The sequence below is a fragment of the Nannobrachium achirus genome (assembly GCF_963921795.1).
Source record: "Nannobrachium achirus genome assembly, chromosome: 10".
In the NCBI taxonomy this organism is placed as follows: Eukaryota; Metazoa; Chordata; class Actinopteri; order Myctophiformes; family Myctophidae; genus Nannobrachium; species Nannobrachium achirus.
This window is the reverse complement of record NC_137819.1, coordinates 41,683,487-41,709,304: the sequence shown is the minus strand read 5'-3', so window position 1 is coordinate 41,709,304 and position 25,818 is coordinate 41,683,487. Positions and strand designations below refer to the sequence as shown.

Here is a 25,818-nt window from a genome sequence, read left to right as displayed (position 1 = left end):
AACTTATAGTTGTAAGAATTTCAGGACTTGCGCAGGACACTGGCTTCAAATCCGGCTAAACCAGTGAAAAATGCCCAAATGTGGACTTTATTTTATAGTGGATCTATTGTTTTTATATGCCATTTCATTTTAAGTCTCCCGAATTTAGGGTTCCGACATTCGATGATACCTGAAACGGTATTCAAAAATGTAATAATTGGTATATCCTGTGATACACTTGTTATTACGTGTAGCAGAGTATAATCAGCTGCCTAAGTGCCTATAATTACAGTTTAGCCACTTCCAACTTAGGATACCCATATTTTGGGCATGTCTTTAGATATAAAAAAAAACCTTGTGGAGTATTTCCCAAACCTTTCAGCCCCTCCCCCAATAATCATATTTGAACTGGGGACACCCCACTGTCAAGTTGAGGCTTTAAATCGAGCGGACTCTGTTCCACAGATAAATATCGTGAAAATAACTTTGTAGATCGTCTATTTTCATTATGCTTGCCTGTTTCTTACACAATATTTGTCAATTTAGCAAATTTGGTATTAAAAAGGTATTGAAAGTCACTCAATTGTAACTTTAGAAATGTGCACATACCCTGTATACACTTATACTGTACAGTATGTTGGTTTGTTTGCTGTTGAGTAAGAAAACTATGTTGCATATTAAGCTAATGTGGGGACCCCGTAACATAATCTGGGGACCCCCAGTAACACTGAGGTATAATTTCTTTTGACATCTTTATTGGCAATGTTCACTAAAAAATAAAATTGCATTAAACTTGCAGTCTTATGAAGTGAGATGTACTGTATGTGTAACCTGTGAGAGTGAATGGGCACCAGTGCAAGCATGCTGCTGACTATAGAGTTTTCATTGAAGTCGGCATTTATAATATAGCTGTCAACACGGGGAAAACAAGGGAAAACATTGCCTAGCCTTAATAATCCTCTCATGAGGACTGATAATGATGCATCTATTAAAAAGATTGCTGAAAGGTTCACATTAGCAGGACCGTCCACAGCATCATCATATTTTAAAATGGCAAAAAGTGAATCTATTTGTGTATATGAATATGAACAAAACGCTGCATAGCAAGGCTCTGAAGTTGGCCCCTGCCATGACCAAACTTTGCATCCCCATATTGAATAATGATGTATCATAACGCAGTCAAATTTACGACTCAAACATAACCGGATGTCAGTTTTTAACGTAATTTCCTCTCTGCTAGCTCGATCCTCTAAACTAAACTCTATCTTGTTGTTTGACCAGGGTGTAACTGTTGTGTTGTGTCAAACACATCATGTGTCCTCTTTGCTTGGTTGGTATCGTAGTGATTATCCATGCAGATTACCAGCCTAATCCCAGAGTTGGACAGTCTACACACACCCAGAGCAAAGAATTACTTTAACTGTTAGTGTTGCTAAGCCAAATGGAATTAGTCATTGTGATACTGTATGTGATAACACAAGGCTTAAACAGCGTTCTCTCGTTGGATCAGCTCATCATAATGACGATCATTACTAATTGAAAATTATTTGGCTTATTGAGAGGGAAACGGTGTAGGATAGTAGTTTTCAACCAGTGGTCCTTGAGGGGGTTCCAGGTGGTCCAGAGCTAAGTGATGAAGAGTTGGTAATCAAATGGACCCTTATAGATCTTTAACTCTTGAGAGTGTATAATGAAACCAAATGGACACGCAATTGTTAAACATCTGCTTTACTTAATGTACAACAAGTCTACACAATTAGAAAATGTAGAAGAATTGTTATTTTGATCAAAGTTTGCCTGTTATCGCTCCTATAGTACCACATCATATACAGCATTAAATTGTGGACAAAATCTTATCCAGTGACAACAAAATACTCCTGAGAGGCTAAATATCAAATGGTGCTCCGCGGCTCATATGCCCAATACATAATGGACCTTGATACGAAATGGGTCGAAAACCACTGGTGTAGGAGAGGCAGACGGTAGGAAAGCCGAGAGGGAGACAGTGTAGGAGGGACAGACAATAGGAAAGCTGAGAGGGAGACAGTGTAGGAGGGACAGACGAGACGTTGTGAAATCTGCATAACGAGACAGTCAAAGGAATGCACAGGAGGAGACAGGGCAACATCATGGGCAGGAATATAAACCACACTTGTGGCTATCTATGATTGGTGGACCATTATTTCAAATGTTTGCCTTGAATACAATTATTGAACGATTATTATAATGTTCAATTTAGGCATTTAGCGGATGCTCTCAATCCAGAGTGATTTACAGTAAGCAAGGTAAAGGTAAGCAAAATTACATCAAATAGAGACGGTGTAGTGCCTCAGTAATCTAGGATCATAGAACCAAGAACATATTGTCAGTCTATAACATTATAAGAGTAAAAAGAATTGCCATCTCATTTTAATCTTTGCGTAAGACTGTGTGGTCGTCAAGGCTAGGGCAAGTGTCCTCTGATAGTTTCGGCAAAAAAATAAATAAATCCAAATAAAATGAAAAATAAAATACAATAAAAAGGGACGACAGGTTTAAAGTGGTTAAGACGGCACGATCCTTCTGTTGTTCATCAGATCTATGTTGTGTGTTTAATTAATACCTTTTAGTGGCTACACTCATCATCACACACTTAATGGATTTAACTTAAGCCTCCATTCGGTCATTATGTCTTCTTCTTGGATACTGTGTATTACTTCTTGGAACAAAACGCAGTGCCTACAAGCTTGTCATTGTACAGAAAATGGTTTATAATAAAGGGCATAGCGAGTACAGACATACTCCTCATTCCCAAGCGCACGATTAGAAATGCATTTGTTGACTCGCACACAATTTGTAATGATAATTTACAGCGGCAGTAGTTTTTTGATGAGCAGTTAAAATGGAAATGACACTGGGAAGTTATTATGTGTGGCTGATGGTTTTACGGAGTGATGACTAACATGAATCATGTTATTGGAATGAAAACTGGTCTTTCTCATCTCAGTCCTGTTTGTTTAGTATATTTACACAGTGTGTGTGTGTGCGTGTGCGTGTGCGTGCGCGTGTGTGAAGAGGGTAGGCATGGAGCTTTCTGTGTCAGAGGTTATGTGTATAGTCTCGTCATCAATTGTTTTTGAGATGCACAAGTCAGTAATAGTTATGGAGTGATATCATAGTGTGTGGGAGGTTGGTGTGTTTCACTGTCTTTTTTTTATAATGATTTTATTTCATTTTCATGTCCATTAAAAACATTTAATTACCCCATACCTCTCCAGCATACCATCAGTTATTTTCCGTAAAAATAACAACATAATAACAATAATATTCTATTCAATCTTTCAGTCTCACGTACATGGTCAGCAGAAAATCATAATGATGCCTATAGTATCTGGACCTAGATCAGGGGTCTTCAACAGGGGGTCTGGGACCCCTAGGGGGTCCTCAGAGTTACTACAGGGGGTCCTCCAAAGATAAAAGCATTGTTCTCTCCTGTTTTATATTAACCACTTGAACCCTAGTCCCTAGCGTCCATATTCTGGGAAATGTAGCCAAAAATAGCAGATCAACATGCTCACAATGCTTCGCAGCGCAAGGCATTGTGAGCTTGATCGGCTATTTTCGGCCAAGAGGTTTGGTGCATAGGAGAAAAGAGCAGACTAAGTACAGAGTGAAGGCTAAGTTTATTAAGTATTGACCGTTCCAGTGGTTCAATATCTGAAAACACAAATCTACATGAATCCAAAATGCACTGATGATTGTGCCGTCAAATGATATAGTTTTATCTATATGGGTTGTGGGGGTCCCTGCTTCATCTCTTTCTCGACTAAGGGGTCCTTGGCCTGAAGACCCCTGACCTGGATGATGTGAGGTGATCGCCATATGCCAAGTAACAAGTGTATGCTGTATGTATTTTTCTTTCTCTCTTCTGATGGACCGTGTTCATTTTGTCTTTACAGCAGTCACCTGATACCATACCTGGACCCAGCACTGGACCTCCACTGCACAAGGTAAACAGTGTTCCGGGCCCCATTTGTATGGGTTGTTGTCAGTAAATAACCCTTTATTATTCATTATGTCCTATATTTTGTATTAATATAATTATTATTTAATTAATTTTATTTTTTAATCCCCCCACAATTTACATTAAAAAAAAAACATTTATACAAATTCAAAGTATTTCATGAATAAATAACATAGATTCCTAGTGATCTAATTTGACAGTTGTTCCCAAACTTTATTTAGACATTTGTCCGGGACCCAAACTAGTGAAAACATTAGATCGGCTATTTATCTCTACTTCTTAATACCTATGTAAATTGTCTATTTTCACTAGTTTGTGTCTCGGAGAGATATAGATTTTATTTTTTGGGCCTCGAGCTGGAACGTTTAGGAACCACTGGGTTATTGCACACACACACTGTCACACGCTGATGAGGTAATCTCTCACGTTCCAGCATAATGTGAAAGTGTGTTTGTTTAGCCTAAATACAGGTGACATCACCTTGGACTTTCCATGCTTGTTGTACCAACGGTAACACAGGTGATCACCCAGGTGCTGCGGGACAAACAATAAGTCTGCAAACACTGGTTCTTAGCTCCACACATCCGTGTGGAGCTAAGAACCGTGGCAAGACTTGGTCATGTCCGTGGAAAGTTTTGGATTTTATTTTTTACCCACCATTATAATGTTCTTATTTTGATCATAATATAATACTGAATGTCAAGTCTCCAGGTTTTCTTCAGAATATGTATGACACTTATATACTACAACACTATGGCATATTAGTAGTCCAAGTCCAACTAGTACTAGTCCTTCTCAAATGTGCAAGGACCCCCTTAACTCTGAGAGTGTAGAAAATGGAGTGTACAAATTCCATTTGAACACTCTTGAGTTACAGACCTGTTATGGTCATTCAGGAGGACTATCTCTTTATGTTCCTGCCAGGATTTATTTTTGTAATTCCTAATGAAGATCCAGTAGGATCGAAACGAGCTGAGAAGACTAGACTAGACTTAATTATTTTGTTCACTGTTGTACCAACAGTACACACGCATGCACAAACATCCTGTTTTATACTTAATACTTTTTTTTCTTCTCTTTTTTCTTCTCTTTTTACTGTTGTACCAACAGTACAGGCTCATTTTATACTTCATTGCACATCGTGTAGCTCTGCTATATTATTTGGAAAAATGGTTCCTATAATGCCATGAAGATGAGACATACATCCCAGACCTACTAGGATGGGTGCTGGATCAAACAAGTTAAACGGTGTATAAGAATAAAATCTGCACACCAGTATTGCTGTTTCCAAGTCCAATTTTACAAGCCACCAGCACCAGGCTCTTCCTCAGACCAAGTAAATTGCATTTGGGAGCAGCAATATACTGCCTATAATGACATTCCCAAAATACAAACACCAGGTTGAAATTTGTTAAAAAGAAGAATATTAGTTATTTAGCTTGGCTTTTTGGAGCGGTGCTCCTGGAAGTAGCTAAGCTCCAACATCTGGCTTTGTCCGGTTCCCAAAATATTTCTGCTTTAAAAGAGTTGGAGTTGGGTTTCCCGCTGGCCTACTGGTCCAGGGCCCAGGCGCATACCACCTTTAGGCATTGGAACATAGGCATGGATGCCTGACGGCGGCGCCGGTTCGATTCCCGATCCGGAGGACCTTTTCCGCGTGTCACTCCCCATCTCTCCCCCCATTTCCTGTCAGTCTACCTTCCTATCAATAAAAGGCAATGCCTTTTTTTGTGGCTTTTATGCCTTTAAGGCTTTTATGCCTTTAAGGCATAAAAGCCAAAAAATCTTTAAAAGAGTTGGAGTTGGAGAATGGCAAAAAAAAGTTTGCTTGTTTGTTTGGGGGATAGAGAATGAGGTCCGAGTCTGTTGGCCGCTGCCATTGACTGCACAAAAATGTAATTACATTTGTTTCTTTGTTTGTGTGTGTGTCAGTCTTGCTCCCAGAGTTTTCCATGTGCGGCACGGGCAGTGAGGAACGCTTTCTTATCTAATGGACCCTACCCAGCTAAAGACAAGATTCACCTGGCCAGAATCATACGGTATGTATGTGTGTGTGTGTTGGTGGGAGTGATAAATGATGAGTGAGAACCTTATCTCTCTCTCTGTACCAGAGACAGAGACGTACACAGGCTTAAAGCATGGAGGTGTAATTAGGTGAACCTTTCCTGAAATCAAGCTATCATTTATGAGAGGGTGCCCCAAATTATAATTATACTCAAAACAAAAGTATTATACATGTGTTTGTGTGGGCACAGTGCGCACATGAGCTGCTGAAAGCTGTATTTTGAATGAATGCTCCAACCGTACGCATGGTGCATGACTAATGTAACACACTTGTGTGCCTTTTCCTTCTACACTGACTGATGTAATTGAGCATAGGTGAGATTAAATCAACAATGTGCATATTGCAAAGCAGTATTCCCCTAGGGTGGAGTTGTAACTGTGGCAGACTGGGTCCCTCATGCACGCAAACTGGGAAAATAATCATACTCTGCACCTACAAACTTACGAAGCGCATCAGTGGCCGCCAAAATTAAGGCGTGGTGGCAGTAAATTGCATATAGGGGAAACACTGCAAAGGCACGCCAACGTAATAATGGATACCTATTTCCTCCCGTGAGGGAAATTCAGTATTTTCAGCCCAACCCAGCTGATTCGCTGCCCACAAGGAGCGCGTGAGCAATTAGGGGTTAATAGTCTTGCTCAGGGACACACATCGACATTGCTACCCTTGCCTGGAATCAAACCTGGGACAACCAGGGGCTCTGGTTCCCCAGGCGGGCTCCCTAACCATTCAGCTATGCCGCCCCTAACGTGCAGCATGACTATCACTCTCCCACAGGTATCTGCCTGTAAATAATGTAAAAATCCCTGTTGATCTATCAAAATGTGCTCACAAACATCGCCACCTGGCAGGAGAGTTTAGTGTGCCTGGCCTCATTAATATGTACATTACTGAGTGGTAATATTGGGTGCAAAAATGGGAAACACTGTGCTAGAGCGACAGGTATGTTGTTGACAAAGGAAAGAGAATGTTCCATCAGAGTTAAGAGCCGTGCACACCAAGCACGATAACTAGAACTATGACACTAGAACCTTTTATAAAAACATTATAACTCAAGTGGGAGTCCTCAACAAAACGATGATGATGACAGTGGTGAACAGTATATACATTATTTATAGTTATAGTGCTTGATAAGGATGGCCCTTTGTGATTACAAAATATCGATTTGCCAACTAAGTCTTGTCTTTTTTGTGCTTGCTTGAGGAAATAAAAGAAGACCAAAAATGGATCATTATCATCCTCCATTTATCATGGCTTTGTTTCGCTTACTTCCTCAGAATTTCCAGCTTGTGCAGTTCAATTATCTTCAATAGGCTCCGACAGAGTGCAGTTCAAACTATTGACCCGCATATGGATTCATATTGGCTATATCTATTCTATATTCCAATCAGCAAATTGTGTTGGGTGGGAGGTCATTGTAAAATCTGTCACCTCACTGGGTGCCAGCAGAATGACCTTTTTATGAGTTTTTAAAAACCTTGAAAATGTTGTTTTCATAGTTATACCAATAAATAAGAACTTAAAAGGCATGAACAATTTGTAGAGGTTTGAGTTGTGTAGTTACATTACCTGTTACCTATCAAAATAATTGCTGCATTGATTAGAAATTGATCATTCAAAATATGTTCCTCATTGACTTGACATTGTAACCTCTACCCAAGTATTCTTGCCCTTTAAAGCATCCTACGTTAGTTCCATTGATCCAAAGCCGGTACACAATCAATCGATTGATTGATCATTAAAATAAACATGCTCTGAAAACAAACAAGCAGCCCACCCATATGACCACTTAACAAGGCTGCTGTGTTAAGTGGTCAGATGGATGGGCTACGTTTTCATGATTCTCAAATGGGCCCTGATCAATAAAACGTTGAGAACCACTGGCATATTTTACGTAGCAGCCAAACAACTATTCCAACTCCATATCTCTGAATGCTATAAAAGTCTGGAACTACACCTCCCAAAATCCAAGAATGGAATCTCACGAAAAAATATTATTAAATATCTTTACATTTTGTTTTAGAATTTCGATTTCTGATAAGCAGCAAGCTATATATGCTTTGATTATTTTGTATTTATATTAGAACAAATGTGCGCGACTTGTAAAGATGAAACTGAAGCAGGGAGGAGGCATTGCATCTGCTTTATCCTCTGATCCTTTTCAGAGCTTCCGTTGCTCCAGACCATACATGGGCAACTGGCGGCCCGGGGGCCACATAAGGTAGCCTCACAACAGCCTGACTCTCCTAGGGGAGAGTCTGGGAGTTCTCCATAGACAACGCATTATACGCGATGACGTAGTTGCTCACTTTGACTGACAGGTCCAGTCAGCAGTCATCAGCACATCAAAACATCGTTGGGAGTAGTGTTGTCAAAAATATTGATTTATCGAAAAGTATCGATTTTGAATATAGTATTGATTTTCTATATTACTTTTCCATAGTAGTGATAATATCGATACTCAGTTTCTACCTCTCTCGTTGGGTGAAACACGCGCTCTGCGTGTGTTTTTTGTTATTTTAGATGAAAATACAGATTGTACAGCCTTATTTGTACTTAGAATGTGAAAACCTCAAAGGCAAGCCTTTGAAAAGTGCACTACCATCTACCTCAAAAAGTTCTGCATTTTTCTTTCAATTTAAATTAACATGTTTGCACTAAAATTGCTGTGGTTGCGTGGTATCGAAAATGGTATCGAATATCGATAATTTTTCAAAATATCGTATCGAAGTTAGAAATCCAGTATCGTGACAACACTAGTCAGGAGAACATCAAATACGTCTTTTCCAGACAGAAATTCCAAAGGTGCAAACTGTTGTTCGTTTTTAAGTTATGAGATGCCGTTATATTTGCGATTTGTGAAGTCGCGTCGGACATGGGGTCCGCCATGTTTGTTTACAAAATGCGAGAGCTTTAGCAGCCGCTTGACCAATCGGGAGCGGTGTGAGGCGGGTTCGCTCAAAATGCAGCCTTTTGATTGGAACTTGAAACCCAAGTTCTAATAAAGAGGCTTGATGGGAGGGGGACACCAGACCGAGAAAGGAAGCACATTGGTGATGACGTAGCTCGGGATGGCTTGCGAGGCTACACATGCGGCCCCCACCTTCACTTAATGCGGCCCACAGGTTAATACCGGAATACTGATATATTACTGATTTCAGCTGTTACGATTCCAAACATGACCTGCTTTAATTCCGTCAGCCTATATTAGTAGCTTAACGACTAGTATAGTAGTATTAAATTTTTTTTTTTTATGTCCAATGTATTTGTATTTAGGGTCATAAAGTTAACATGAGTAGCCTATATAACTAAATGCGTTTGAAATTAAATCAAAATGTTAAATTTCAGGATTCCAATTAAAAAATATCTACAAGCTCTTTGAGCTTGTAGATCGGCTATTTTTGCTTCTTTTGTATGAGATACTAGAATGACAAAGTAGGACGTAGCAATATGCAATGTGGCCCTCTGGAGTGAAGGTGGAAATATAGTGGCCCTCGTCATCATCAAAGTTGCCCACCCCTGCCAGACTGTATGACTGAAGCATTAGAAATGTGTGGGAGGCAACGGTCTGGCTCGCTAGACTACATATCCGCCCCCCGTGCGTCTCTCTCTATCGCCAAGATCCCACCCGAAGCTGCCGCTGATTGGTTCGAACCGGGAGCTGTTTGCCATCAGCTCCAATGCCTGAGCGATTCCAGATGGAGGCTGTATTGGGAACTCAATACTGCCGGCGGAGTCAGCTTAGAAGGAAGGGGGACAGATCAAGAAACACCTGGACACCCGGAGAGCACGTGTTGGCCTATAACCCAAAGTTGGGCTATTGCCGTTGAAATCCCGTCTCTCGCCAAGTCTCGCTGTACTTCTGGGTCCCACCCACTTGCATTGGAGACCAGAAGTAGCGCGAGAGACGGGATTTCAACAGGAGTTCAAAGTTCAGCGTTTTAATAACAACAATGGCGGTCGCCTGGAGATGTAAAAGCTAGGATGTGTTATTAACAGTGTCGGCGACTGTAGCGAGAAAATGGACTTTGAAGCAAGAAAATTACAGGATAACCAATTTATCCAATCTTTCCCGTTTTAAGCCTTGTTTGGGTACGGCTCGAACAAAAATGTAATATATTGCATCTTTTCAAAACGGGACAACTAGACCATGTTTTTTGGCACCAAATAAATACTTGGAAAGGTAAGATAGACGTTTTGGCCCGAAATTCTCCTTTAAGTCGAGACCCATTTCACATATATGCTTTGATTATTTTGTATTTATATTAGAACAAATGTGCGCGACTTGTAAAGATGAAACTGAAGCAGGGAGGAGGCATTGCATCTGCTTTATCCTCTGATCCTTTTCAGAGCTTCCGTTGCTCCAGACCATACATGGGCAACTGGCGGCCCGGGGGCCACATAAGGTAGCCTCACAACAGCCTGACTCTCCTAGGGGAGAGTCTGGGAGTTCTCCATAGACAACGCATTACGCGATGACGTAGTTGCTCACTTTGACTGACAGGTCCAGTCAGCAGTCATCAGCACATCAAAACATCGTTGGGAGTAGTGTTGTCAAAAATATTGATTTATCGAAAAGTATCGATTTTGAATATAGTATTGATTTTCTATATTACTTTTCCATAGTAGCGATAATATCGATACTCAGTTTCTACCTCTCTCGTTGGGTGAAACACGCGCTCTGCGTGTGTTTTTTGTTATTTTAGATGAAAATACAGATTGTACAGCCTTATTTGTACTTAGAATGTGAAAACCTCAAAGGCAAGCCTTTGAAAAGTGCACTACCATCTACCTCAAAAAGTTCTGCATTTTTCTTTCAATTTAAATTAACATGTTTGCACTAAAATTGCTGTGGTTGCGTGGTATCGAAAATGGTATCGAATATCGATATTTTTTCAAAATATCGTATCGAAGTTAGAAATCCAGTATCGTGACAACACTAGTCGGGAGAACATCAAATACGTCTTTTCCAGACAGAAATTCCAAAGGTGCAAACTGTTGTTCGTTTTTAAGTTATGAGATGCCGTTATATTTGCGATTTGTGAAGTCGCGTCGGACATGGGGTCCGCCATGTTTGTTTACAAAATGCGAGAGCTTTAGCAGCCGCTTGACCAATCGGGAGCGGTGTGAGGCGGGTTCGCTCAAAATGCAGCCTTTTGATTGGAACTTGAAACCCAAGTTCTAATAAAGAGGCTTGATGGGAAGGGGACACCAGACCGAGAAAGGAAGCACATTGGTGATGACGTAGCTCGGGATGGCTTGCGAGGCTACACATGCGGCCCCCACCTTCACTTAATGCGGCCCACAGGTTAATACCGGAATACTGATATATTACTGATTTCAGCTGTTACGATTCCAAACATGACCTGCTTTAATTCCGTCAGCCTATACTCATTGAGTGCCAATCCCGAACTAGTTCGGCTTTATTATCGTATCGCAGAGTGCCGATCCCGAACAAGTTCGGCTTTAAAAAAAAAAAAAAAAATTTTTTTTGAATTTTTTTTTTTGGACCCCATCAAATCTGGTGAACATGATTTCAATCGCGATTTTGCATGTTCCACCCCCATACAACCCTATCTAACATACAGGGCAGCCATTTTTGTTTACATAACATGTAAAACATAATGGCTATTATCTCAAGAATGCCTGAACGGATTTCCAATCGGATTTTTTTGTTTGAAAGCTGTGAACAAACTGCACAAATCCACTCCAATGCAATCCAGGATTGCATTGGATTTTTTAGAGCTCATTCTTCTCTGTTTTTTTCCCATGCATGAGGTGTGCAAGGTTTAATCTTGGCTAAATTGCAGAAAATAGATCTTCTAAAATGCTTGGTAGCCAATAGCTAACTTCAAGCTAACTTCATCCTCTTCCTGTACATGCACAAAGGAAAGTGTTCAGGCATGTCATGGCTGCAGGGCTTGTGCATATACCAGCACTGTCTAAGTAGAATTCTCTGGTCATTGGGGCCCTCTAGTGGTGAAAAAGGGGGCACTCAAAGAGTTAGTAGCTTAACGACTAGTATAGTAGTATTACATTTTTTTTTTATGTCCAATGTATTTGTATTTAGGGTCATAAAGTTAACATGAGTAGCCTATATAACTAAATGCGTTTGAAATTAAATCAAAATGTTAAATTTCAGGATTCCAATTAAAAAATATCTACAAGCTCAAAACGCATCGCGCTGCGATGCGTTTTGAGCTTGTAGATCGGCTATTTTTGCTTCTTTTGTATGAGATACTAGAATGACAAAGTAGGACGTAGCAATATGCAATGTGGCCCTCTGGAGTGAAGGTGGAAATATAGTGGCCCTCGTCATCATCAAAGTTGCCCACCCCTGCCAGACTGTATGACTGAAGCATTAGAAATGTGTGGGAGGCAACGGTCTGGCTCGCTAGACTACATATCGAGTGAAAAGTGTCCAGTGTCTTGGTTTACCGTTCTCCTTGAGCAGATAACGCCCCATGATGTGAAAAAAAAGAAAAGAAAAAAACTAAACAAATCTCTCCTTGTTAAAGTTCCACTATGACTCCTGCCATTGGATTTCTTCTGCTTCTGGACCTACAGTATAAGGAGCAGACAAGCAGTTCTGAGGGTTAATTGAAGGGCTAGCGATCGAATGTTGCCTATGAACCGCTCTCACAAGGGTGTGTGTGTGTGTGTGTGTGTGTGTGTGTGTGTGTGTGTGTGTGTGTGTGTGTGTGTGTGTGTGTGTGTGTGTGTGTGTGTGTGTGTGTGTGTGTGTGTGTGTGTGTGTGTGTGTGTGTGTGTGTGTGTGTGTGTGCGCAGGGTCAAATCAATGTATGCAGTGAAGCGTGACCACTGACTCACCACCAGTCATCATCCAGCTCCCTGGTGTGTGTGTCTGGACATCCATATTGCACACGCATCAATACATAACTCTCTCACACACACACACACACACACACACACACACACACACACACACACACACACACACAGGGGTTTCTCCTGTGGGAGAAACAGATGGAAAGTGTTTGAGGAGAAAAAGGCTTACAGTGAACTAATGAATAATCAATGATATTGATTTAGTACAAAAGACCAGCTCTCTGTGTGTGTGTGCCTTTCTGTCTTTAGTCAAATTAGCATAGCTAGAATTTTGTGTGTGCGCGTATGTGTTCTACTGTTCAGGTATGTGTCTTATTATGGGTGTGTGTGTCTGTCTGTGTAGCAGTGGTGGATAAAGTATATACTCGAGTGAATACTCAAGTATTCAAAAGTACAAATTATGAAGTGTCAGAAATGAAAATCTGTGAAAATAGCACATCCACAAGCTCACAAAACGTCACAGTGAAATGGGTCTCGACTTAAAGGAGAATTTCGGGCCAAAACGTCTATCTTACCTTTCCAAGTATTTATTTGGTGCCAAAAAACATGGTCTAGTTGTCCCGTTTTGAAAAGATGCAATATATTACATTTTTGTTCGAGCCGTACCCAAACAAGGCTTAAAACGGGAAAGATTGGATAAATTGGTTATCCTGTAATTGTCTTGCTTCAAAGTCCATTTTCTCGCTACACATCAGTCACCGACACTGTTAATAACACATCCTAGCTTTTACATCTCCAGGCGACCGCCATTGTTGTTATTAAAACGCTGAACTTTGAACTCCTGTTGAAATCCCGTCTCTCGCGCTACTTCTGGTCTCCAATGCAAGTGGGTGGGACCCAGAAGTACAGCGAGACTTGGCGAGAGACGGGATTTCAACGGCAATAGCCCAACTTTGGGTTATAGGCCAACACGTGCTCTCCAGGTGTCCAGGTGTTTCTTGATCTGTCCCCCTTCCTTCTAAGCTGACTCCGCCGGCGGTATTGAGTTCCCAATACAGCCTCTATCTGGAATCGCTCAGGCATTTGAGCTGACGGCGAACAGCTCCAGGTTCGAACCAATCAGCGGCAGCTTCGGGTGGGATCTTGGCGATAGAGAGAGACGCACGGGGGGCGGGGGACACAAGCCTCGCATGAAAAACAGGCCGTGTCCCCTAGAGTAGGTAGCCTCACAAAAAACACGCAGTAATCCTGGTCTTTATACTGCCTCCCCCTGTTCAGCCGGGGCGCCTGATGGAGAGGAAAGGAACTGGTTGGAATACACCCCTACCGGGGAAACTCCCGCTGTCAGGTGATAAGAAGCGGCTTGCTCACTCCTCATGCATTGAAGGCAGCATGAGCTTCGGGGCTCTCCCCAGGTTGGCAGAGGGAGCGTAGCACCCAGGATTACAGCTTAGGCAATTGGCACTGGGTGAAAAATGGGTTACAAAATTGCATACTTTTTGATGCTTTTGAATTTGAAGCCTGAAAAGTAACACTTTTCACCCGACGAGACGAAATATGAGTTAAATTAATTCTCTGTGTGCGTGTGTTGACATTGTGTGCATGTGTGTGTGTTCTCCAATGCAGGCGTAGCTATGTGGGCGTGGAGCTGGTGCAGTGGTTGTGTGAGCAGTGTGTGTACGTGCGCTGTCGGACCACCGGTGTGCGTGTCTGGCAGGTGCTGCTGGAGCTAGGGGTCCTGCTGTCTGGTAAGCATAGGGACACACACACACACACACACACACACACACACACACACACACACACACACACCACACACACTGTGTTGAGCCACCACATTTGTCAGGACCAAGTGTCATTTACTGCATTGACGTGGACATACTGTATATTGAGCACATGCTTTCAATTTATTTAGATTAATTTGTTTTCATATGGGGCCCTTATCACAATATGAGCGCCGTCAATTGTGCCAGTGACATTTGGAATGCCGGGCATTGCTGCAAATTGCCTTTTGATGTCGGCCATGTGCTCCCACACACACGGTGCAAGGGAGGAACTAGATTTATCGACTGCTCATTTTAATAATACTATTCAAAACCGCAGCCGTTATTGAACTGCGGGGCGGCTGTGATAGCGTAGAAGTTAACAGAATTATAATTAATTCCCAAAAGGGGCTTTAGGCAGAAACGTAAACCTTATTATCATCTTGTGTCGGGCGAAAACCTCATATGTCCAACATTGTTACTTTTCAGGATTCAAATGTCAAAAACGGCAAAAGTAGCAGATCCGCTTTGTGCCGCTTTTATATCTGCTACTTTTGGGGGGAAAAAATAATATATCCACAATTTTCCCCGGGGGTTTACTGGAGACTATCAGGACCAAACTTCCGGGTTTAACAGCAGACATACAAGCTCACGTCGCGTCGCAGATGCAACCCGCTGTGAGCTTGTAAATCGGCGGCGGAAGATCGGTGCAAACGTCTGCGCAATGCACTATGGGGCGTAGGAAAATCGTGGATACATGGAGATAAGAGGTTTCTGCACCGACAGCAACGATATAGTGTGAAGCTTATCAAGCACATACTGTGTAACTAATTGCCGCCAGTAACGGCCTGTTGCCAGCAGAAACCCCGGGGTGGTCACTACTCTTCTACTTCTACAGGGATGGTATTGTGTTGGGTCTGTCAAATGCTGTACCCGGTTCAGCTAAACATACCGTAGACCAGTGGTTCTCAACCTTTTCAGGCCGTGACCCCCAATATAATACCTCCCATATTTGAACTGGGGACCCCCCAAAATAATCATATTTGAACTGGGGACCCCCCAAAACAATCATATTTGAACTGGGGACCCCCCAAAACAATCATATCATATTTGAACTGGGGACCGCCCAAAACAATCATATTTGAACTGGGGACCCCCACCCTGACAAGCACTTGGAAGTGTATGAGTGTTAAATTTAATTTCACTCTGTTCCACAGGTAAACCTTGTGGAGGAGGGGGGGGGGGGGGGGGGGGGGGGTTGCCGTAGATCCAAGAGCACGGCCCTTGGGAGTCTAAATCAGCGTATTTAGCTCAGGATGACGTGCCAGGAAATCCTTGTGGTCCCTTGAATACTCATTCCCTTGCTAATCTAAGCAGTGCCAGTGCATCCATCACGCCGCAGCGTTACGGCACGTTTACAGCAATCAAACTGATTGCTTGCTTAACACCTTGCCAAAAAATGATCGTGACATTCAGCGGCATCCCCCCCCCCACACACACACACACCTTGGGGATACGTCTCGTTATGTTGAGCCTGCCCTGCATTACATTTATAATGAGGCAATGGAGTGTAATGATTGTGCGAGAGCTTGTCACTGGCTTTATTTCTAGACTTCGCTAAATTACACAATCATCATATGTGCCGGTGGTGAAGATGTGCTGGGTGAGTGGTGTGTGTGTGTGTGACAGCCGCCGCGGTGTCTGACAGCACAGCCGTGTTCACTGCAGCGATTTCACTCAACAAAAACTGCCGTGTATGAAAATCTTCCCTATTTCTTTTCCTTATATATTTGCTTAGAAGATACCATTAAAAGCTATTCACGTTTGTGTTCTGAAACTCTGTAATGTTATTTGATGTTATCTTGGATTTCCTACAACCGATGATGATGACTATTTCATAATTTATAAAGTCTGCACTGTGCATACTAGTAATGCTGCAAATGTCCTAAGTCCTTATGAAGATCATAGTGATCGAAACGTTGACTCAAGCACAGCGGAGCGTTTGCAGCATCACCAGAGTGCAGACTTTTCTTCTCGTGAAACTGCTGTTTTCGCTGCACCTGGGTCACAGAAGTGCACCGGTGTGCGCTATCTTTTTTCATCACAATGTCATCAGCCGGCCTACTAATGTGGTTGAGGTGAAGAAGACTCTGTATTTTCACGCTTGATACCAGGGAAAGGCAAGCCAGACTTTTCCTGAGTCCTGGCACATCCTGGAGTCAGGGGTATCGCACCAAATTCTGGGCCCTGGGTACAAGGATTCACTCCGGGCCCCCCATGAATGTTTAACCCATTTAGACTGGGAACGCATTATTACGCATTATTTTGTGCTTTAACTATTGAAAAATAGCAGATGTACAAGCTCACAGCGCTGCGAGCTTGTAGATCTGCTATTTTTGAAGTCTTTGAATATTTTTGACCCGATTCTATAAATGTCTTCTAAATCCTTCTAAGGTTTTTTGAAAAACCTATGTTTCTATGTCAGTGGTGCTTAAACCTTTTCACGTGAAGGACCTCCAAAATGATATGTATTTGGTCACAGTCCCCCATCTCAAAATATTTAGTTCCAGGGACCCCCCAGAAGCAAAATTTGAGTTACAAATGTTCGCTTAAAAAATACATATATTCAAAAATGTGCACACATTTTCACGACTTTTAAAAAATAGCTGATCTACAAGCCTGCAACGCGGCACTCGGTGCTGTGCTGTGAGCTTGTAGATCTGCTATTTTTCAATAGCTAAAGTATAAAATAATTAAGGCCCCTCCACCTTGGGCCCTAGTAACTCAGTCCCACTTTCCCCCCCTTGTGACGCCCCTGCCTGGAGTCATCCTAGCACTCCCAACAGAGGGTGACTAACCAGTATAACCACCTAAACAACATATGGCTGAGCTCTGTCCCTCAGGGCTCTATACTGGTGTCTTTACCATTTTCTGTTCTTGTGGGGAAAGCTGTAGCTGAGAATAGCAGATTGACAAGCTTGTATACGTACGCTGGGGTTTAAGTGGCTAATTGATCAGCTTAGTACTGCATCCCACTGGAACATAATGCCACAAGGGATACAAATAGCGAAATTAGATGGGAGTTGGTATATCGCCCTGATTCTCAACCTGTGGGCCGGGGGCCACTGGGCCGCAAAGCTATTGCAAGTAGGCCCCCAAATAATTGGCAAAACCACTAAGTCATTAAAATGACAATGTAACATTAAAGCTGCACTGACTTGCTGGTGTCCTGAGCAAGTGAATAAATACATTAATTAATTCATTAATTAATCTAAACATGAGGTAATACATCAAATGCATAGAAATAGCAATCTAGCATCATCAGTAATCCAAGAACCTCTCACCAATCTAAACATTACTAGTAAGACGCCTCAGGGCGACATGCGACCTGCACCAATTCTTGGCCATCTGGCCAGTGATATCGGAACAGTTACCCATATATGGAGATCCATGTATTGTATATAGTACATCCCTTTTATGCCCATACATGGAGATCCCTGTCTGAACCAGCCACACAGATATGGGCTATCTTCCTCCATATATGTGCATTCCCATATGAAGTCCTGTTAGATATGGCTTAATATTGATGACATCAGGGATCTCCATATATGGGCATAAAAAGGATTCTGTTAGAGTGGTTCCCATGACATCACAAACATACAATATCTTTTGTGCCCATACGTGGAGATCCCCTTCTGAAACAGCCACACAGAAAGATATGGGCCATGTCTTGGCCATCTGGCCAGTGATATATATTGATGACATCAGGGATCTTCATTTATGGGCTTAAAAGGGATTCTGGGGAATACCCATATACAGTATGGACTTTTACATAGGTGATGTCACCTGTGATATCACCTGTGATGTCAGTGATGTGTCAAGGGAACCACAGTGTCAGGGGTGACCTTCAGAGATACACGGATACGAAGATGTGCCGGACATCACAGTGACATCAGAGCATGATGTCAGAGAGGCAAACCCATAGACTGTAAAAATGTGTACACATCTACATGCGGACAAGCTGTGATGTTTCTTATAGTAAAAAACAAAATCTGTAGGATGCCAGGTCAACACATGAACCCAGCATCAGTCTACATAACATGCTATATATAAATTACATTTTAGCCTTTGCATAAGCCTGCAAGGTTGTCAAGGCTAGGGCAAGTGCTACGGGCTAAGGTGGAGTCTGAAGAGGTGAGTCGTCAGATTACGGTGGAAGATTAGGATTGAGTCTGTATCGAGTGGAAAGCAAAAGGGTGCATGGTGTGTGTGTGTGTGTGTGTTGTCTGATTATTGTTTTGTCTTTGTCTCCAGTGGACCAGCGCATTGTGTTTGCCGACTCCAACTCCTACTATCAGTTCTGCTTCGAGGAGTGCGAGTCTGCCTCCTGCGAGTTCCGCTCCAACGAGGGGGAGTGGCCAGAGGCCGTCAGGCTCCTCCTCCAGCTTGCGCCATATGTCCAGTTCCGCTCTGGGGGCGGGGCCAACAGCCCGTAAGTACAATCCTCTTCTTATCTCCCGATTAGAGAGTCTTACTGGTATATATACGGTATATTGTCTCTGACGGGTTTAAACCTCATATGTCCAAAACTGTTACTTTTCAGGATTCTAATTAAAAAATAGCAGATCTACAAGCTCACTTGGAGCCTGTGGATCTGCTACTTTTTTATACTTTTGTGTGAGGCTGTTAGTATGATCATGTAGGGCATTCTTTTATGAGAAAAACACAAACACGTACAATATGGAGATAAGAGGTTTATGCCTGACAGCAACGATATATAAATGTGTAACAATGTATCTTTGAATGTTATTCCACACAACTTTGAGAATGCTGAAGGTGGCTGTTTTCTCAGGTTATAGGAATGATATTAAAGTTTTCCCCATGACATCCAATTAGATTTGCAGGTCCAAGCTTCCTCTTATCTTAGCAGTCTGGGACATTTCTGCTGCTGCGGTAAAACAAACCAAAACTGCAGAGACCTGTGATTTGGAAATTGCATTAGTCTGTATTGTTTTTGTGGTTTTTATATAATAGTTGTAGATCGCCTTCAACCCAGGACTCAAAGCAGCGTGACACTCGGTGCCACGCTGTGAGCCTGTACAGCAGGGTTCTTCAAAGTTTTCAGGCCAAGGACCCCTTAGTTGAGAGAGAGATGAAGCAGGGACCTCCACTACCTTATCATAGATTCCATATAGTTTCATCGTTTGACAGGACAATCGTCAGTGTATTTTGGATTCATGTCAATTTTGCCTAAAGTTCTCAGAATATGGACACTAGGGTTCATGTGGTTAATATAAAAAAGGGAGAAACAAACTTTCTATCACTCAAAGATTTAGAGGACGCCCTGTAGTAACTCTGAGGACCCCCTAGGGGTCCCGGAACCCCTGTTGAAGACCCTTGGTGTACTGTATATCTGATATTTTTTTAATAGTTAAAGCACAAGAAAATGGTTAAAGTGGTTAAAATCTAGAGTGACACGGATGCGTTCCCGGTCTTAATGGGTTAAACTCCATTATGGATGTCCAGAGTCTCTCAGGGCAATACTAGTGTCTTTTCTGTTTTCTCTCACTGTGGGGAAGGCTTTCAACAAGCTCACAACGTGTCGCAACACAACACGTTGCGAGCTTGTCGATCTGCCATTTTCCTGCGAAAACCTTCCCTGTGAAAAGGATGCTGGGGTTTGTTTGGTTAACCAACCAACCCAAACTTAATATTGTGGTTAATATTACCTCCCACAAAGGCAAGCCTTGGTTTGTATTAGTTAGGTGTGGCCCCCTTCTTGAACACCAAATGTTTTTTTATCCATAAGCTCTGCATCTCTCTTACCAGCTCGAAAAATGTTGCAGAAAGTTCATCCGGCTCAGCCATAAATTTACTATGCAAAAGCATGTAAATGCTGCCCATCGCACGTAATGCGTGCACTTGGCAAGGATGTCAACGTGCATCCTTGGCAGTGAGCCTGAGCTCAAAGATTTATACTTGCGCGCCGGCGTCGAGCACTGAGACTACACTGAGTTCTACAGTACAAGCTGCGGCGTGAGCTTGAAGATCTGCTGTTTCCGCTGCACCACACGGCGTGCAAAAAAGCGAGTATAAATCAGGCTTTACTCAAAATTCCCCCACGGTTCAACCTAATCTCTTCTCACAGGCTGCCAAATCCTTTATCTGTATGATGCGTGCACAGTGCACACACTCAGACATGTAGAAGCAACATGCACACGCCTGCCCAAGAGGTACAGTAGGTGGGCGTGTATGAAAGAACACACACACACACACACACACACACACACACACACACACACACACACACACACACACACACACACACACAAACACAAACACACACACACACACACACACAATGTTCTCTCGCAGCAGAAAGTGCAAGGTATGCAGGGTTCAGACACACATCCTGTATATATGCATGCGTGCCGTGCATGTATGTATGCATGCACTCACATGCACTCTCATGGTGCCACTCACAGGCAGCCAGAGTCTACTGGTTTCCTTCTCCTGTGTTTCTTGCTTTTCTTGCTGTAATTCCTGTCGAGTCTGACTGCTACTGAACCCAATCTGTCACCCAAGAGAGAGGGACAGGGTTTGATTTGTAAAAATACAAATAAAAAACTAAAACAAAGAACACAATACAGAGGGGGATGTATTTTCTTAACCACTTAAAGGTAGCGCAAGTGATATTTTGAGTGTTGAAGCTAAGAGATGTTCTAATAAATGGGTGCTCTTTCCCGATTAGATGAAATCGCCGATCCACCTGAAAATGTGTTTTGTTTGCTAAAGAGACGGGGAGATCAAACCAGTCCCTGAACAAACACTAGTCTATATAGCAATGATTACTATGAGAATATAGACTAGAGCAACTAAAAACCTTTGGTTTAAAGCAAAACCTGTCATTTACAGCACCTTTAAGCACTATATACTGTACTTATTCGTACGCCAAATAGTGACACTAGCTGATCTTCAAGTTCACAGCACATCACATGGCATTTTGATCTTGTACATAGATCTGCTAATTTAGCTATTCTTTTATTACATTTTCTTAACATACTAGACACTGGGCTTAAAATGGTTTGCGTACATATTTTAAATGTGATATTATCCAACATAAATATCAAATAAATCCTTCTTCAAGTCTTCATCTCCCAAAAGGAAGTCCCTTCAGTCTGACCAAATGCAGGGATCCAATCGGATTAAAGTGTGTAAGCAGAGGCATGTTTCCCTCCCATACCATCCACCCAGAAATTCAAACCCTGGTATAAAGAGTGAGGAAGAGAGAAAGGAGATAGACAGAGAGAGGAAGGGGAAGGTAGGGGGAAGGGAGAAGAGCAGATGGTGAAAAGAAGAGCAATGATGATGATGGAACGAGAGCGCATGTCGACACGTGTATCTGTGTTGACTTCAAAGACTCTTGCACTGTGTGTGTGTGTGTGTGTGTGTGTGTGTGTGTGTGTGTGTGTGTGTGTGTGTGTGTGTGTGTGTGTGTGTGTGTGTGTGTGTGTGTGTGTGTGTGTGTGTGTGTGTGTGTGTGTGTGTGTGTGTGTGTGTGTGTGTGTGTGTAGGGGTGGGGTTCGCTCCATTTCACGTATCATTTTTCTGCTCCCATAACTGCACATGTTCTACATACGGCAGCATTTGAAAGTGCTTCGCTGTCTTTGACACGCCAACAACAACATGACGCCGTCAAGAGACGATCCCTCGCCTTTTTGTTTTGTTCACCTAATATTCACGATTTACGAAACGCAACATTTCAGCTGAATATTGAGGCAAGAAGGACAGACGTCTCTTTATGCCCGTGTCACATGAGACAAGGTAGAACGAGCGCAGAGCCGTAGGCCTAGTACATGCCGCCAAGGTAAAAACCAAGCATTGAATCAGTGTTGTGTTGCACGCTGGTGTCAAGTGTCCGTGTACACAGGTTGTACATATGAAACAAGATGCTGACAATTACACGATAAAATCCGAAGTGTTCATTTAACTTGGTTGTGTAAAAGTGGAACCGGTAAGGTCAGTGAGTTAATGTAACAGTCTGTATTTTGTACGGGTAGGAAAGTGGATTGTGTGAGATTTATGTCCTTGTGAACGTTTAGCTTCACGGTGACGAGCTCGGTCTTTGGTTCCGTTTGAGTCGCCCTAACCACTAAAATTCGTAAAATGTACTTCCCTGCCTGGGGCCACTTCACCAAATAGTCTTTGCCAAAATTAGCCGACGTACAAGCTCACAACGTGTCGTGTTGCGAAGCTTGTAGATGCTATTTTTTGTTCGCCTGTATTCGTCAGGCTCATCGGTTGGCGCCACTGGAAAACATCCGCGGACAGATCCATTGTGGCTGCTCAAGCTTCCTATAGTGCATTATTATTATCAGTAATACAAAAGTGTGTTGCAGAGAATGGATCGCACTCAATGACAAGGATCTCTTCTCCACGGACGATGATATACAGGCCAGAGGGCACAGGAACCAATTCAAACACTGTAAAATATTCTCGCCCCGGAAGCGTTCCCATTGTGGTCCCATTCTTTTGTCTGGGCAAACTCTCCCGTTTTGAATATCAGTCTTCCAGTTAACTGTTGTTGTTCTTTTCTTTGTTTGTACACTGTTTTGTAATTCAGATTTTTGTTGCATGGCCTATACAGTACCTGTCTGTCTTTCTGTTGCTTTCTCTCCCTTTTCTACCTACAGCATAATGTTGTATTTTTATATATAGCCACAAATTGATTTATTTTTAATAATGACTTAATGAACGAAGTCAACTAGTTTGATGAACTACTTAAGCCCTATGTTACACTTTGGCATACAACAGTGTTACACAGAAATAGTGAAAATACTGTAGCTTAGCTACAATCAACAAATTGTGACAAGTATAGGTTACCTATTTTTGCTATGTCTGAAATGTCTTTCCCCCAAATATATTATAACAATTTAAGTTTTTTTGTATTGATTAAATTGATAAATGTTATTGTCCATTGCACCCCTTCTCTCAGCCTGTCTCTCGGCATTTGTTTGCGTCTCGGTGTGAGGTGATAGTTCAGTTTCTAGTAGGTACAGTATGAGGTGATAGTATTCAGTTTCTACTAGGTGTGAGTTGATTGCGACTGTCAGGTCGCAGTTACTATCAAAACCTCCACAGGCTGTCAGTCTGTCCGTCAGTCGGTCAGTCAGTCAGTCAGTCAGTCAGTCAGTCAGTCAGTCAGTCTGTCACGTCACGTCACACTTTTGCCCTACTCATATCTCTGCCACCGTTGCTCCTATCCATGCAAAACTTTGCACACACACTCCTTGCCTGACAAACCACAACCTCCAGGACCCCCGACCCGCCAAAAATTGCAAAAATGACCAAATGACCACCCCAACGGGGCTGCTCACGGGGAATTCCCGGGGACCACCGACTCCTGGTGCTCCAGAACGGATGCAAAAGTGGTCGTGCCCCCTAGTGGAGGACCCCCGCCATTGCAGCGCACATAAAATGCCGTAACTCGGGCTAGGAGTGACCGGGAGAGACGGGGCCGCCGGGAAAAAAATATAGGAAAATAGTCAAAAGTAGACGATCTTCAAGCTACTGCTCCACTCCACGGCCCGTGGTGTATATGTCACCGCTAGATCGAGAATCAGTTAGATCGAGAACCGGAGTGCTTTGATCCACGACAACGTAGCGTCGGCAGGAATGATAGCGCCTCACCCCACGAGGTTAGGGTTAGGCATAGTTTTACTGAGGTTAAGGTTAGGGTTAGGGTTAGAGTTAGGCATAGTAAGCTAATGGCTAAACACAGCTGAGCTAAGCTAGTAGATAAACAAAGAAATAGGGGTCGCAAACGAGTGACGTCAGCGACTACACAAGTGAATGGCTGTTGTCGCCATCTCATGGTGATTACGCAGAATTACACTGGTGCGCTGATAAGAGACTATCAAGTGAATTGATCCAGGTGGCGGTAGGGTAGGGGTGTGTGGTGAACGACAAAACGAGCGCTCTTACCACGATCTAACGGAGTTACCCAATCTAACTGTAACATATACATCTCCCGATTAGGGAGTCTTACTGGTAGTGTAGTGTTCAGTCTCTACTAGGTGTGAGGTGATAGAGTAGTGTTCAGTCTCAGGGCAGCATGTCCTCTCTCAGTAAAGTCGACACATAGATCTTATCATCACCACCCGCTGGCACATCCATCATGCTTTTATCAGATCACGCACGCACGCGCACACACCCACACACAGCCCCATCTTAATTCCTCCTACACAGCTATTACCAGTGCCACTGGAGCCACGTATAAAAAATTTTTGTGTGTGTGTGTGTGTGTGTGTGTGTGTGTGTGTGTGTGTGTGTGTGTGTGTGTGTGTGTGTGTGTGTGTGTGTGTGTGTGTGTGTGTGTGTGTGTGTGTGTGTGTGTGTGTGTGTGTGTGTGTGTGTGTGTGTGTGTGTGTGTGTGTGTGTGTGTGCGTGCGCAAGAGAGAGTGTTTGTGAGTGTGTGGTTTTATATAACATAGCCCTTACCCGTTCAAAGATATGAGCTCCGAAATGATGTGTAGTGTGTGGGTTATGGGATGTGCACTGTGCACACAGTATATGAGGGATGGAAAGTAACTTTAACTGGTGCTTGCATGCTAATATGTAGGAGCATCAATGTAAGAAATACCCGTTCCATTTAACGGCTACAGAGATACTGTGTACCGATCTGCATGATTTTTTGACAACATCTGTAACAGGGCCAGAACCCCCCCCCCCCCCCGCCCGCCCGCCCGCCTGCACACACACACACACTCCCCCCCCCCCCCCCCCCCCCGTGTGTGTGTGTGTGTGTGTGTGTGTGTGTGTGTGTGTGTGTGTGTGTGTGTGTGTGTTTGTGTGTGATTGTGCATGGCCTGAACAACAGCGCCCCTCCCTTAACATGTGGTCACAAAAGGTACTGTAGGCTAAATAGATATAGATACAGCATAAAAATGCTAATATACAGCATACGATTTGTGAAAGTGACAAACGGGCTTCACAGTTATGTCAGGTGTGTTCATATGCTAATGGTGATGCGATTTCAGATCAATTGCTCCAGCCACTGAGGAGAAACGCTGTGACAGACACTCACTCACTCACTCACTCACTCACTCACTCACTCACTCACTCAGACAGACTTTCGCAAAATTATAGTATAGATATTAGCTGAGGGGCAGTCTGCTTCTCTTAAAGACAGAACGCTACGACCCCCTCATTATTACTCT

At 42.8% G+C, this 25,818-nt stretch overlaps 1 protein-coding gene across 1 annotated transcript in view; it reads left to right on the top strand.

Annotated features, from left to right (window-relative positions):
- Positions 1-25,818, top strand: part of rapgef5a (Rap guanine nucleotide exchange factor (GEF) 5a) — an 86,494-nt gene that overhangs the window by 10,659 nt on the left and 50,017 nt on the right. Inside the window, exons 2-5 of the mRNA XM_080734546.1 lie at positions 3,918-3,968; positions 5,915-6,021; positions 14,463-14,584; positions 18,914-19,091. Of these exons, the coding sequence (XP_080590672.1) occupies positions 3,918-3,968; positions 5,915-6,021; positions 14,463-14,584; positions 18,914-19,091 (458 nt within the window). The remainder of the gene's footprint in view (positions 1-3,917; positions 3,969-5,914; positions 6,022-14,462; positions 14,585-18,913; positions 19,092-25,818) is intronic.